Source organism: Lissotriton vulgaris, chromosome 3_1 (assembly GCF_964263255.1).
Source record: "Lissotriton vulgaris chromosome 3_1, aLisVul1.2, whole genome shotgun sequence".
In the NCBI taxonomy this organism is placed as follows: domain Eukaryota; kingdom Metazoa; phylum Chordata; class Amphibia; order Caudata; family Salamandridae; genus Lissotriton; species Lissotriton vulgaris.
The window spans coordinates 1,029,326,930-1,029,342,887 of NC_141689.1; the positions used below are offsets into that span (position 1 = coordinate 1,029,326,930).

At 44.7% G+C, this 15,958-nt stretch overlaps 1 protein-coding gene across 2 annotated transcripts in view; it reads left to right on the top strand.

Moving 5' to 3' along the window:
* The window catches only part of MLANA (melan-A), a 71,139-nt gene that overhangs the window by 31,312 nt on the left and 23,869 nt on the right, over positions 1–15,958 (top strand). For both annotated transcript variants that reach the window (XM_086961419.1, XM_086961420.1), the window contains exon 3: positions 7,169–7,265. In XM_086961419.1, the coding sequence (XP_086817545.1) occupies positions 7,169–7,265 (97 nt within the window). The remainder of the gene's footprint in view (positions 1–7,168; positions 7,266–15,958) is intronic.

The window sequence follows — 15,958 nt, forward strand, 5'->3', positions numbered from 1 at the left end:
ACCATACCAAAGTCTGGATATAAGATGAACAAATGATCTCCCCGCTCTCCTAGCTTTATAGACCGGATATCTTGCAGCATTCTGGCCTTATTCGATCGCAGAGTTCTGACCTGGTGCTGTGGTTTAATTCTCTTCCTTAAGTAGAATGGTCCTTTGTGCTCAAATGTCCTATAGGCAACAGTTAGAGCCTTAATCGAATGTGTTTAATTACAGGCAAACAGTCCAATTGTCGTAAATAAACTGAAATCATTAAAAATATTAACCATCCAATACTCCCATCAGCTGAACTTGCATGATCAGGAAAAGATAATTCAAATTACTCTAAGCAGGAACAGAATTATTGATATTGACAAACCACGGACCCAAACCAGACATACAAATTACCTTTATTAGTATCCTACTGTGAGTATCATTGAACAATGTCTTCTCCTTCTCCAATTCCCATTGCTGAAGCCATTTGGATTAATTTTATTTTTAACCTCTATGCGAGTAATGGCTGTATAAATGCCTCTTGGGTCTGTAAAGAAGATAGCTCCCTCATAGATCCTCCCTCTCAGAGGGTTATCGAACGGGCTATAATAGAATTACGCTCCTCTGGTGCAATGGGCCCAGATGAGCTCCCTGTCTTGGTTCTAAAGCAGGATCCCAGCTCTTGGAGCAAGATCTTGTTTCCGATATTTAGGTATTGCTTCATGAGCAAAACAGTCCTGCCGTCTTGGAAGGGTAGCATTTTGGTGCCGCTGTACAAGAAGGGCGATAGGAATGTTCCTCAAAACTATCGCCTAATCGCCCTTCTTGACGCAATTGGTAAGGTCTTTTCTAAATGCCTGCTGTACTCAATAAATGAGTGGGTAGCTAACAGTAACATATTGCCCCTTGAACAGACAGGCTTCCGTAAGAGTCATGGTACTCTTGATAATCTCACGGCGTTACAGATAATCACAGACAAATACGTGAGGGTCCGCGGCGGTAAAGTGTACGCAGCGTTCATTGATTTCTCCACGGCGTTCGATAAGGTAGATCGACCGCTGTTATGGAGGAAGCTGTCTGCGCTGGGTATGCCTTTTATTTTGTTGGAGCTGGTGCGCGCACTTCACAAGGATACTTGGTGTAAGGTCCTTTTGGGGGGAGAAAGAGGGCTTTCTAGGGTCATTTACTCTGTTAATGGTCTTAAGCAGGGTTGTTTGTTAGCCCCTATTCTTTTTTCTTTATATATCTCGAATCTCCCTATGACACTGGCTGCCTGCGAAGGAATAGCTCCTACGCTGGGAGGTGTCGCGATTTCTAGTTTACTTTACGCCGATGATATTTTATTGCTGGATCTAACGCCTAAAGGCTTAAACAACTGCCTGCACGCCCTCCATCTATTTGCTGAAACTCACTTTCTCAAAATAAATATTTCTAAAAGCAAAATAATGTGTATTGCTGGTAATAAAAAAACCTAAATTTGTGAAATTTGGATGGACAGTTGGGGGACTCAAGTTGGAAGTTGTAAATAGTTATGTATTCCTGGGGAAAGTAATAACTAATAACTCCAGTGAGAAACCCCATATTGATAACAACATGCGGAAGGCAGTGGCCCAAGGCAAACGTTTACAAGCCCTTTATTCAGCCACGGGGAGGCGCCATTTCTCCTTCCTATTAGAGGTATTTCATGCTAAGATCCAGTCCACTTTACTTTATGGACTTGAAATAGTGGATTTGGGGCAATGGGGTTTTTTGCAGTTGGCAGAGGGGAAGATTTTCCGGAATCTAACCACTACTAATAATTCATGTACAGCTGCCGCCTTCAGATTGGAGTTTGGAGCTCGTAGTAGTTGGGTCCAGGGCCTGGCGGGGTTGGTGCGTTGGGTTGCCTGTTTGGCTAAGGGGGAAGTGGGGACATTAAGATGCCTAATAAGAGATGAATTACTTGGGTCCTTTAACGAATTCTACCTCCTTGTAAAACATTTCAGAAAGGCAGTGAAGCTTCTGAAATTAGATGATACCTCCCTTTTTTCACTTTCCCAGGGCCAATTAAAATTAGTTTTGAAACGGCCTCATGGGCACTTAGTTTCCGATTAGATAGGGAGTATATTGAATCTAGGAAGGGAGTCACTCCATTTATCTCATCTTGTGTCATCAAATATAGGCAACCCTACATATCTTGGAACCTATCCCACGGTGTCCGGCGATTCTGGTTTCTGCTAAGACAGGATCTCTTGCCTTTAAATACACTTCTGGCCAAGTGGTATGGTACTTCCGCAGCTTGTAACTTTTGCAACTTCCCTAAACAAGATTTGACACATGTTATATTTATATGTCCCTCCTTGTTCCTTTTCCGTCGCAAATCGTTACGCCACATTTGCTTGAAATTGAGTATTTTTACTGCTAATGCTTTTGTACATGCTCTATATAACCCTCCTAACGAGATGTTCTGTTTTAATGTTTTTAACTTTTTAAAATGTTTTTTAGATATTTATTGAGGGGATTTTTTCTTGCATTGTATGTATTATCGATTCTTGTAACCCGTATTGGCCTTTTGTACGGAAATTGAGACTTTGTAATGTGCTTTCTTTTTTTTTTCTTGTAAAAATGTTCTTGGTCTTGTTGCATTTATTGCTTTTTTGTGGATCTCCTCGGAGTTCCGAATCAAATAAAATAAACTTGAAACTTGAGTATCATTGACAAACTGACATACTTTCAAAAGAAAGAATGGATTGAATCTGGATTGTCTGGCTGGGGTAAAACATGAAATTGCTTCTATGAGTAAGTAATGTAATAGTACTAATACAGAATACTCCGATTTAGGAAGAAAAAAACACTTGGAAGAAAAAAACTCTCAGTAATACAATAATAAGCTGAATACTCTGTCTTAGGTCCCCATACAAAATGAGGTACCAATCCTGTCCCCCTGCTGGCCTGAAAGAATAAACACTTTTTGCAAATTCCTGAGTTGCTTGTGATGTATCATTGATGGACTGAGTGATGTTGCACATGAGCCCTGCCCCTAGTGGTGAGTCTCTACTTCCTGGACACCCAGTAAAATGGATCTGGAGATATATTTTACCAGTGCATCAGTTGATCCTACAACACATTGAAGCCATAAACCGGGATCAGGCATACCCGTGGCCAGACACTTTCACAACCACAAGATAGAAGATCTGAGATATTTTATACTAGATCAGGTGCCACAAAGGTTGAGAGGAGGTAACAGAAAAAGGTGCCAGAGACCGCCGGAGTCGAGGTACATTTTATGTTTTAATAGCAAGATCCCCAATGGCCATAACACTGAGGAAGACTTGCACGTCTATTTGTAAAGAGATGGAGAAGGTGGTTAATTGTCAGGTGATCCAGAGAGTCGATGATGTGTTTAGGTTAATGCTCTGGGGTTTCTCAAAGGATAGAAAGCAATTGAGGTCATAATCTTTATTCACTCTATTTAATAGTATTGATTCTTTCGTTCATGTTTTTAATGTATTTGCACAAAACTTTAAATTTTAATGTGTATGTGACCAACCTGGTTGAACATTGAAGGATCAAGGGGCACTGGCCCAAAAAAGAGAGCAAATATATGATCACTGATTTATGAGAAACTTGGCAACATTTCAATTTTGAATGTATTTGCATATCCTATTTGCTGATTTTTTTTTTATTGTTCATGTTATGACATTTTAATACTAATGATATTTGCACAGGTCACTTTATTTTGAAAAGGACCTTGTACATGGCACTTTTTTATGCATATAGTGTTTGGCCTGAAAATTGGGCCTTGAAACCCAATACGGCGTGAAATGGGCTCTTGCCCTTGATTTGGTTAATTATTCATGCTCCCTATGTAATTTTAAAATACATTTTAAATAATTGTTTATGTATGTAAAATTTGTAATTAATTTACGCTGTCTGTTTGCTGTTATATTTGCTACAATACCAACACACGTATGGCACTTCATAGACAACGCTCATTAGCACAATGTACAGGTTATTTGTCCCTGTAAGCAGGATTGCACGTCACTTTAATTTTTTAAATGATTCACTGTCACTTTAACCTTGTTGATCTGAATAACAGAAAAAAATGGCTGCAACTTTAGGTTTGACAAAGAACGCTTGCGTGGTCGAAACGCGTTACCTGGTTGTGTGTGGTCAAAAATAAAATCTCTCCACAGCGAGCCCAAGCGTGCTGTAGTCTGTTTCTGATGTTGGAATAATCCATATATCCTATATGGAACACCGGTTGGAGTGCTGATAGTTAGGTAAAAACTGTATAAAACCACTGAAATTCACTAGTAATAGTTTGTGTTGACTGGAACTTGCACTGCTTCGGTCCTCCTATATTACACCACTTAAGACCTGTTGAATTACATCACTGACTTCTCAAATGGCCTCATTAACATTACTGACAAGATACAAAGAATGTCACCCCATCCTTTAGGGTTTGTTGACTTGGAAGTAATTAGACACACTAAATCAGTGGACAATATTTTGTTCACCGTAATGGGATTACCCTTATAAAGGCTTCACTTAAGCCCCAATTTTAAATCGAGGGGTTGACAGGTATACGCTTGCCACCGTAGAGCCACGTTCTGTGAGCGCCGATGGAGAACGCTCTGTAGTTAAGTATAAAATGCTACACAGATTCCGAAATTAATCCAGAGGGCCTTCAAACTTACAGACATGCTTACAAAACCAGTATGAGGTAAACCACCTCCAAGTGGGACTCCCCTAAATTCTACATTATTTAATAATCAGCAATGTCGCAGTCTTTAGTGAAGTTCTGGAAATAAGTATGCAGAGTTTATAGCATTTAGTTATACCACTGTATTACAACTATTTAATATGGGCACATGCCTAGATATCCACTGGTGGGTAACAAATTGTCAACAGCAGCTTTGATCTTTCTTGCATGTTTTCTTTTCACTAGGCGTTGGCTTTCAGACCTAAACTACTTTCAAACACACTATGCAATCCACACCATGTGTGCCCAGCCTTTACCTTTGGTTAATTCCACCCCATATGTTTTATATTTTTTGTTTTTTGTGTTTTTTTTTTAATTCATGTAGCAGTGTGAAGCATTAACGATTATGCTGCCTCTCAACTGTATCTTGTCAACCTATTCTGATGTAAGCTGTAAAGCACATGAAGTTGGAAATGAGATCCATAGTAAAACTTGATGATTATGTTAAATTGTAATGTAATTTTTTCGGAAAGGGCAACTTTAGAACGCTTCACCTTTGCTGGCCAAAGTTTCTAGTATCTGTTTACTGTTGCACATAAGTTGCTTTCCTAGAGGCATCCTTCTCTCCTGGTGAGTTATGTACATGACTGTCATGAATAGGAAAAAGGGGCCTGCTGATAGAGGTATATACTTCTCCTGACTGGTTTTGTGAGCCCAAAAGATCTTGAAACGCGAAACCACCTTTAAAGGGCAAACTGATTACACATGGAAGAGGCAGCTCTTTTGGCTTTAGACAAAATGCTAACATCTGTCAGAAAGAAAGAAGCAGTTGTTGGACTTGTCATTTGAAAGAAAAAAAAAGTTTAGTCCCTAGTAAGCACATCTGGTTTGAGGTAGGAAGCTCCACATGCTGAGTGAAGGGTTCACCTATACTGGGATTGGGCAGAATAGTGTACCCTGGGATAACTTTGTGCCACACTTCACAGGATGTCATCCGGTTGGAGAGACCTAGTAGCCCAAATTTGTTAGACACCACATCGCTGTAGGCTCATGGGGAGTATAAACGTGGCTCCCAGACCTCAGATCAAGTTTGACATTGAGAGAGGACTGAAGGACTGCCCTGCTGTTCCCTGGATCCACCCAAGAGAGGCTGCTCCAAAGGCTGAAATGCACCGGTTGCATATTGGGCTATCAAAGAAAGGATTGCGGCTGTGGTGTCCCACTTGAGGGGTAAGTCATCCCCTAGCCCCACACAGACTGGACCTCCAAGAGTCAGTTGGATGACTCCCTGTTAGAGCCACTAGGCCATAAAACTGGGAAGCCTGCTATTTTTCCTTTGCAAGCCAAGAAGTTGGATGCCAAGATGCAGCCTGAGAGACAGAGTCCCAACTGGTTAAGTTGCACCCGAGTTTGCTGGACCCCGGAGAGTAATCAGAGTGCAGTATGGTTGCCCAGCATAAGTCACTGCAAGTTGACAGAAACCACTGGTTTTGCTGAAACTGGTTTCATGCTAGATTTCACCCAGACTTTGTGGAACATTGACCCTGAGGCCAAAATATTGTCCCAAACCAGCCCCCCCCCCCGCAGCCCCCACCGCTCATGGACCATGGGGTCGCCACGGTTAGACCCGCGACACTACTCCATATCCTTAGCATCTTCAACATCCTGCATTAGGACCTTACCCATTGACCTTGGACCTGGACTAGAGACTGCTTTAACTGAGAGGTAACTGGCCAACTAGACCTTTTTGGTCCCTGTGACTAGCTCCCTGTCGGAGTTGGTCCTTGTAGCTGTTTTCAAATGGCTTTTTGTGGCTAATCCTAAGCCGCGATTAACAGTAGGTTTCAATGGTTTATTGCATTGAGTGAAAAGTTGTGATTTGTTTCTTTAAAAATGTGTATTTCCAGAATCCTCCTGTGGATTGTCATTGAGCTTTCTTACTAAAGATAAAAATACAATTGTTATAAATTAGTTATTGATTTATTATGTTTTGTATTCTTCTTACTCAATTGTTTTGGTGCTTCTAAATGCTTTACACTTGTTCCTTAGATAAAGCCTGACTGCTATAAACCACAACCAGGGCCAGACTGGGAACTGAAACCAGCCCTTGCAAACTGCTCGGCCGGACCCCGGGGGGGGGGGGGAGGGGGAGCATGGAGGATCTGTTTGCTAGGGCCGGTTTAATCTAATTTTGTTAAAGGGGACCGATATTGCCAGCCCCAGTAACCAAAATCTCCTCCCAGGGGCCCAAAACGAGCTCCCTCCCTGGCAGCCTACCAGGGAAACACCCGGTGCCTGCTACGGCCAGTCAAGTCCTGTCCACAACTACCCAGAACTGAGCGAAGGTTTTTCAAACCAACCTGATTGGCCCTGATACGGAGTTGTGACTTTATTACGCAGTAAGGTTGCACACCCTCACTATATAACTACTTTCCTGACAAGTGTATTGTGGTGTTAAGGGTTAATATCAATACATAATAACATTTTAAACTCATCTTTTTGCTAATTTTTCAGAGCTGCTGGAATTGCTATTCTTGCAATAGTTGTTGCCATCTTGTTCATGGTGGGATGTTGGTATTTCAGAAGACGGAATGGCTATAGCTTACTCCAGGTAAGAACACTAGCTCGATTGCTCAATTGCAGTGAGGCAGGGTGTTATTTAGAAAAGTTAATGGGTTGAACGTGGAATTATGAGGTTAGAAAAGCAGGAGGTTCCACCTTTGGGGATTTGTTCATAGTAATAGTTTGTGGGCTCCTTCCAAATGGAACACTGTGGGTGGATTTCAAGGAAGTTAATGACTGATTGACGTGAAGGCGCTACTGCGTCATCAGTTGTCTTGATTGCAAAGAAATTCACTTTTTTGTTGTATTTAGGGCAGTATTGTTTAAAGATCTAACTGGCCAATTGGGACGTTAAAAGGGAGGGAGCTGAAGTGCGTAAAGTGAAGTAATTTAATTTGTCACATTTAAGACTGTCTTGTGTGTCCATGCCTGTACTTGAGCTCTTGCGTACAAATCGATGGGATTTCAAATGAATGGAGAAGAGGAGCCCATCAAACTAAAACCAGGACTGCTATTTAAAGGGATCGATGGGAGCTTTTTAATTTGCTGTGTGGCCAGCCATTATTAAAAGTTGGATGCCATCTAGTGATAACAATGATTGCTGAACTTTGCACTCCCATTGTCCCTCTTCTGTTAGAACATTCCTCTGTGGCAGCTTGGTCTTTAGCACACCCATATGGCTGAGATACCCGCCACCCCCTCTCAACACAATCCCCAAGAATTGGGAAACCGGAAACAGTTCTTGAATTTTTGGAAGGCGGGAAGGGAGTCACCCTTCCCGGCCGTATTTATTAAAAATATGAAACAAAATTAAAACATTAAAATAACAGTTTCATATTATGTACAATTTCATTTCCACATTACGATGTTTGGCTAACCTTAACAAATCTCTAATACAGAGTTCTCCTAGCCGAACTAACATCCTACAAAACATTTGACTTGAAATTGTACATCCTAACGTTAAGGGCCAACGGCAAGGTCGTAACCGGTGTCAGATCCCTAAACCAGACATACCCCCCTCACTTGTGAGAGGAGCGACCGCACAGAGGCGTACCTCAAGTGCATCTACCAATTTCCCTTTGTACTTGACGGGGGCCCCAATAAACTCGACGCCATTTAACGGTCGTTCGAGGACTCGTGTGAGGTGTCTAAAAGGTAGTGTAAACCCCCTCCCGCACCCCACACAACTTACCCATCTGCCGTCGCAGATGTCCTGGCCCCAGGAAATTCTCCAGGAGGGGCCGTAGCCCCTCCTATCCAGGAAGGGGCCTTTACCACCTTTCCTTTCCTTCCGGCGGCCTCTCCTTAGACAGGACCGCCTCCCCGTTGAGGGGCCAATTGGCCACCTCCCCCGCGCGCTCCCATCCGTAATGGGTGACGCCCCCTCATAGGGATCTTCCAATTACTGCTCACCGATCATGACCTTACCGCCCGACCAAAATAAATACGACAATTCTACCTAATTTACTAAGAATAAAAACGAACATGACTTATTACAAGCATGAATACTGATCAACATTAGTGCAATATTACTTTATTTGCAAAACATACTGAAAATAACCATTCTTTATTGCATATTCAAAATTTCATGACGATCATCACAACCTGCAAGAAACAGAGTTACCAGATCAAAACTTTATTCAAAAAACAACTAGCTGTCCTCAGGGGCTGGTGGGTGGGTCAAAATTGGCTCTTCGTTCCGTCTCGAGCTCACGTGCAGCGGGGAGGTGCAGCTTCAGAGCACAGGAACAAGAGGATGCTTTCTTGGCTTCCGCTCCTTTTATCCGTCTTCAGGGTGGGCGTAAACCCGCCCCCGCCTGCCTCCGAGGGCGTGGCCGGCCGCGTCGGTGTCTAGGCCAGCCCACTCTAGGGCGGGAAAAAGGCGCGCCCCGGCTACGCCGCTTCGGGCATACCAGCCGAGACACGCCTCCCGCCCAAGATGGCTTCCCGGGGGGATCGTGGTACTCCACCATACGTTCGGGGGGACCGAATGGTCGCCCCTTTCCATAAACCAGCCTAGACTTGTATTGGCGCACATGTGATTCAGTGCCAGAGAACACCCACTCTGTCCACTGTACTATGTATAAACCTCCATAGCGCTACCTTTGCTATCTGTCATACTTGTTGTAAAGGTAGCAAATACCTGCTGGCAATAGTATATTTTTATTTCTCTAATATGTTTTTGCTTCCAAATCCTTCTACAAAATGCTTTTCAAACGTGGCATTGAACTTCTCAAATTCGGGTACCGAATCTTCTAGTACTGAGGGGTTGAAACCACTGGAGTAGCTAAAGAGAATTAAGATAATTTAATTTTGGAGCATGCTTCTTGGAAGGTGATCAATATAAAAGTGCTATTGAGGTAAATTACTGGGACTTGGCAGACGCGACTGGCATGAGTGGGGGTGGATGCTAAGGTGGGATGGCTTGGGCATGAGAGAGCGCAGTGAAAAAAAAATATAACCCATACTTTGCCGCTGGTACCGCGCCACATTTCTCCTCCTTGCTCCTGCTCTCGTCGTGGGACAAGAAACCAAGCTCCCCAGACCAACTACAACACTGCAATGCAGCGTTGTGATTAGTTTTGAACGTCCCGATGGGACCCTCAACCAGGGAATGGGAGCCTGGGCTTGTTCTCCAAGCAGGCTGTAATCCAGCCTGCATGGATAAAGGGGAATGTGCGCATTACTGGTTTGGGCGGCCCGAGAGGGCCTACCAAACAGTCAGTGTACATGGGGGTGGACAAACCACTCCTCCCTCTCCTGCTCTGCTCCCCATGATACCACTGCCATAAAGACTGAGTGAGCCGACGCCATCTGCACAGAAGGTAGAGCTGATTTGACCAGACACGTGGACCCCCCACGGACTAAGCCTCACTGAATTTACTGCTGCCATGAGTAACATTCACTGGACGATTGCACCGCACAAGTTCGCACATGTTCCAGCTGTAGAAAAAGTAAAAATGTTGCTTCTGTCTGCCGCGGAGGAGCCAGGAGAAGAGGCTCCAGAGTGCGGAGACTGCGGTGCGACAGCTGTCCCTAAATGATATAGCGCTGCCGCACACTACCATAAATACACCATCGCAAAATCGGCAGCTATAAGACCTGACGATGAGGAAGAAGCTTGCCTCATCTCCTTCATGAGCGAGCTGGGTCTAAATTCCAAGCTCTCATTGACACAGGGGAGTTGCTGAAAGTTATGGCAATCCAGCACTACCACAGCCTCTGACCCAAACCAACACTCATCCCGTCTCCTACCAATATTTTCCCATATAGCAGCTGATTACCACTAGCCCTACGAGGGAGCATGACTGTGCAGGTGAAATCCAATGATCGGAGACCACAGCGACTTACCATGTAGGGGAATAAGGAAGCTGGTAAGCTGTTGGGGAGCCACACCACCGAAGATGTGGGCCTTGTATCACTTTCCTGAAATGTGAAAGTGCTTCTGATTGACCTACTGAACCAGTTCCCTGGATGGTTTGATGGCCTAGGATGCTTGAAGGCCGTTCTCGTTAAACTACACATTCATTGATCAATCAAGCCTGTGGTACACCACCACATCCCAGTTCTCCTTGGACCACTGCTTGAGCAAGAACATGAGAAACAGGGAGAGATTGAAAACTTATCAGGACCGACTCCCTGGGTGTCCCCAATGGTGATTGCTGAAAAGCCGAAACGGCCTGAAAAATACGCCTCTGCATCGACATGAGTCTCCCAAACCATGCCATCCAGTGGGAATGCCACAACACCTACTATGTACGATGACTATGACATAGCTGACCAGAACGGCTCAAAGTGGTTCTCAAAACTGGATTTTGGAGCAGCTGGTAGTAGCCTGCATTTATCAGAAGAAATTAGATATATCCCAACATTCGCCACTCACCTGGGACTACGTCATTACAAATTACTACATTTCGGTATGTCCGTGGCCGGAAGGTATTCCAGGATGCAATAAAGGATACTCTAGCAGGACTTTTAGGTGTCATGAATGAGTGAGAACATCCTCATTTACTCAGCGATGGCAAAAGAACATCACAGGCACGAGCCACCTTGCAACACCTAGGAGCATGAGTCTTGTTGCACTTGCCAAAATGCTCTTTCAACTTTCCATTGAGTTCTTCGGCTATGTCTTCAACCAAGATGGGAGTGCAAGTTGATCCTCCACAAACCATCAAGCAAGCCCCCGCACAATTTACAATTACTGAAGTATGTATCTTCCTTGGTAAGGCCGGTTTTATTCCAATCCTTGCAACCCGTGCCGAACTGCTAAAAGCTCTGAGCAAGGCAGATGCCAGCTGGACATAGGACCTAAAGGAAGATGCTTTCCAGAAGACAGCCGTTCTCCTGAATAACACAACTATGGCTTATTCTGTCCCCAAAAATCAAATTGAACTGCTCATTTATGTGAGCACAGTGGGTCTGGGAGCAGTAATCACCCAAGAAGTCAAGCCTGGCAAATGGGCACCCCTAGCATTCACCAGGAAGGCGCTGACCCCAACAGACACATACTATTCCCAAATCAAAAGGGAAGCCTTAACTATCAAGTGAGCATGCAGATATTTCCACTTCTACCTAGCAGTAGACCTTTCAAAGTGATTAAAGACCACTAGCTTCTTGTCCTGCTGTTTCGAGGCTCCCCACTGCATCCTCCACCTCGAATCAAGAGATGGGCCATCCAGTTGCAGCATTACCGCTTGGAAGTGATATACAGGCCTGGGTCCAAAGCCCTATGGACTTTCTATCCCATCGCCCTCCTCAAACAGATGCCATTGGAACTGAAAGCATAGATGTTGTCTAAGATTATGTTCACATGATCTTGCAGACTGCCTGTCGCAGAGCACTTGGTCTCAGTAGCATCTAAGAAGCCATGAAAGGGGACGCAGTAATGAGGAAAGTGAGAACGGGCTTGTAAAAATGCTCATAGAAAAACGTCGTGACCTGCCAATGAATGGAGCAGATAGGACAAGGAGAGGTTGGTCATAATGTGTAGAGTACGGAACAAATTCAGCACCACTCAAGATAGCATTCTGCTAAGAGGGCACTGGCTCGTAATCTCAGCCATGCTACAATTTATTTAAAAGGCTTTATATAGTGCTGGCTAGACCCAGAGGTATCGGAGTGCTTTACATGGGTATCAGACAATAAATTGCAGGTTACAGCTTTACAAAGGTTACACTGTTATTACAGCGTGGCAATTTTAGTTACAAGTAAGTTTGAGACAAACAAAAAGGAACATATAGGTAGAGGAAAAAGCTGGCCGTGTAGATATTCCGGGTAGTGAGGGGGGTTTACAGCAGGGGAAGTAGACAGAGTGGAGGAGGGAAAGAGGAGGGGAGGGTTAGACACGGCATGGCAAGAGGAGGGTAGGGTGAAAGGGACACAAACCAGTAGACGAGTCAAAGCTGCGCCCAAAGTCCAGAAGCTGTGATCCCAGGGAGAATGTATCATTTCCCCATCTGTTGCGAGAGGCTCCCTAAGCGCAGTGGACTGTCTGAGGGGTCTCAGACTCCAAGGCCTATTTACTGGATCCTTCCCCCAAAAGGGGAGAGGGAATGCTTTGGCAATGGGTGCCAAACCATACCTCGATTTTGAGTGGCTCCCTTGGCGCTGTGGACTCTCCCAGCGGGTATGTTGAGACTCCAGCGTATATAACTTGGATCTTTCCCCAAAAAGGGGAGAAGGAGTGCTTGGTCAAAGGGCACAAAAGGACAGGGGGCTAGGTGGTGAAAGCAAGCAAGGGGAGAAATTCTGGGGAGTGGGGGGGTGGAGCAGGGGAAGTAGACTGAGTGGAGGAGGGAAAGAGGAGGGGAAGAGGAGGGGAGGATTAGAGACACAGCAAGGCAAGAGGAGGGGGAGGGTGATGGACACAAACCGGTAGGCGAGTCAAAGCTGCGCCCAAAGTCCAGTAAGCTGTGAGCACAGGGGAGTGGTATAATTTCCCTATTTCAGTTGTGTGAGGCTCCCTAAGAGCAGTGGACTCTCTGAGGTGTCTGAGACTCCAAGGCCTATTTACTGGATCCTTCCCCAAAAAGGGAAGAGGGAGTGCTTTGGCAATGGGTGCCAAACCATACCTCAATTGTGAGTGGCTCCCTTGGAGCTGTGGACTCTCCCAGCGGGTATGTTGAGACTCCAGCGTATATATCTTGGATCTTCCCCAAAAAGGGGAGGAGTGCTTAGTCAAAGTGCACAAAAGGACAGGGGGCTAGGCTGTGAAGTGGGCAAGGGGAAAGATTCAGGTGAGAGGGGATAGAAGCAAGGAAGTAGACCAAGAACGAAAATGTTGAATAGGAACAGATAGGAGACGAGGAAAGTCACATGATGCTGCTCGCCCGTCGCGGGCATCCAGGAACTATGAAGATGAAGTCCCACATGCGGGGAAAGCATGTTTCCTGGACCTCAAAGCCATGGTGGACAAAATGGTGCAAAAGTGCTCTGTATGCCAAATCACAAGCCCTCCAGAAACCCCAGTGTCCATCACGGAGGAACCATGCACCACCCCCATGGTCCAAACTAAGTATTACTTTTGGGAGTTTTCCAGGTGGGAGTATTACAATGGTCCTAATCAGTAGCTACTCCAAATCTCGTGTTGAGATGATCTACTCAATTGCCTTCATGTCTGTTGCACCAGTTCTGAAAAAGACATTCGCAATGTTTGGTCTGCCACCCGAGACAAAAACCGATAACTGACCACCTTTTCACTGGTCTAAATTGTTACCTGGGGATATGCCATCACTGCATCAATTTCCAAAGGCCACAGGCAAACAGTGAGGCTGAAAGATTCATGCATTCATTGAAAAAGGCCCCTAGGGTTGCTGTTGTGGAGAATTCCACACCTGAACTCAGCCTCCAGTAGTGCATCAAATATTGCGAAATGCCGCACTGTACCACCCAACAAGCCCCTTGGACTCTAGAGTTAAACGACCCCAGTGCAACACTATGCCAACACACCCAGGGCTGATCCCTTGCCCCCCCCTCCCCCCTGAGATTCTGCGTATGCAATGCAAAGAGTGCATGATTCAGTAGTATTGCTTAAACGCACCTAATCCTGCCAGGTTACAGTCCTTAGAGATCACAGGCCAGGGGATGAAGTTCAGAACACCTTTCGAGCAAAGGGTATGGACAGAACTGTGACACAGCGAACAAGATCAGCGAGACAGTTGCAAGAAACATCTTGTGGTTTAAGATTGTAGACACCGAAGATGACAAGGAAAACGATTTGGCCAGAAGCTCAAGATCCAGTGAGACGACCCCTAGCCAAATGAGTCTCCACCATATGATCAAAGCGAACAGTACAACTGAAGACACCAGACAGCTCACAACACCAGCAATAACGCTTCCAGCCAAATCCATGACTGAATCAGCGACAAACTTTGTATGCCAAATATAACATTGGCCATTGGCATTTTATGACTGTTAGGAAGGGATATAGTGAGCCACTCTGGGTTCTCTGGAGGGGCCCTCACTGGATGCACACAAAATACATCCTCTGGCCAGGTGTGGTAAGAGGCTATATAATAGAGGCGTAGACCGCACATTGTCTTACTTGACCATACCACACTCTGGTGTACGTACGTGTTCTGTGGGTCTGGAAGTGGCATGAAGCTTATACAGCAAGGCGCCATACTGAGAAGAGGGCACCTTGTACCAAAATCTACTTCAAACAGCAGTGTGATGGTGCAGTTTATATCAAACGCCTTCTGTGTATGGATGCATGTAATTTGATTGCCTTTTAGTCCCTATTCATTTTTACCTAATGGGATGCATGGATGACCTAGAGGCAAGATATGTTCATATGGCTGACCATTATTACATTTTACGAATAATCCGTATCACCGGTGCCATGGGGAAGCGCAGTCTCTCAAACCCCTGGCGTTATCATTGGGAACATATATTGAACACTCTGATGCTATTGATTTCCTGGCAAGTGCCAATCATGAAAGGCGATGTAGAACAGGCTGTATGGCAGAAGGCGCATGTCCAGTACAGCGACGCCAGGAATTCAGCCTTTGAAAATCGAATACAGTACCTTTTTATGGAAAGTTTGACGCATTGAGGGAAGCGGCAATAACTTGTGAATTCTGCTTTGACGCAGTCCAACAATAGTCTATCCTAAAGTAGGGAGACCTTCATGCGCTGGACTTTAGATCGGGTGCTTTACAGTCCTAGCGACAAATAAGCTTCTAAAGTTCCACAAATACCAAGGTGTGTGCACTGTGTGACCACACCACAGTAAGGAGAAGTACTACACAGAACTGACATTTTATGAGAAATGACTAGTATTAAAGAATTAATATGGATGTCCCCTGTCCCAAAGTGTGTAGCCATAGGAGTTTATCTGCCTCTTTATCTCTTTGTGTGATAGATCCGTGTCTAGATTGGCACAGTGGGCAAAATGACGATATGGAATGCATCGGGAGCCATTGTGATTGCTTGAATTAATCCCAGCCAATCTTCATCACCTTGTTTTTGCAGCTGATCTATTCAATTTGTGCATTTTCAGGAATATCTGAATCAGTTTTTCTGGGCCAAAGATGTAAAAGAATTAAGCAGGGTGAAAAAACATGATTGCAGGGCTAAAGATGGGACCGCACATCCGTGTCTTCTGCAGAGCCGAATAAAAGAAAGGCCCCTCTGAATGACAAGCCGCCTCACACTGCTAGGAGCTCCAAAACAAACAAAACATTCTAAATCCTTCCCTCTTCTGTTCCTCCACTAGCCTTTTATAAATCTAAATAACAGACT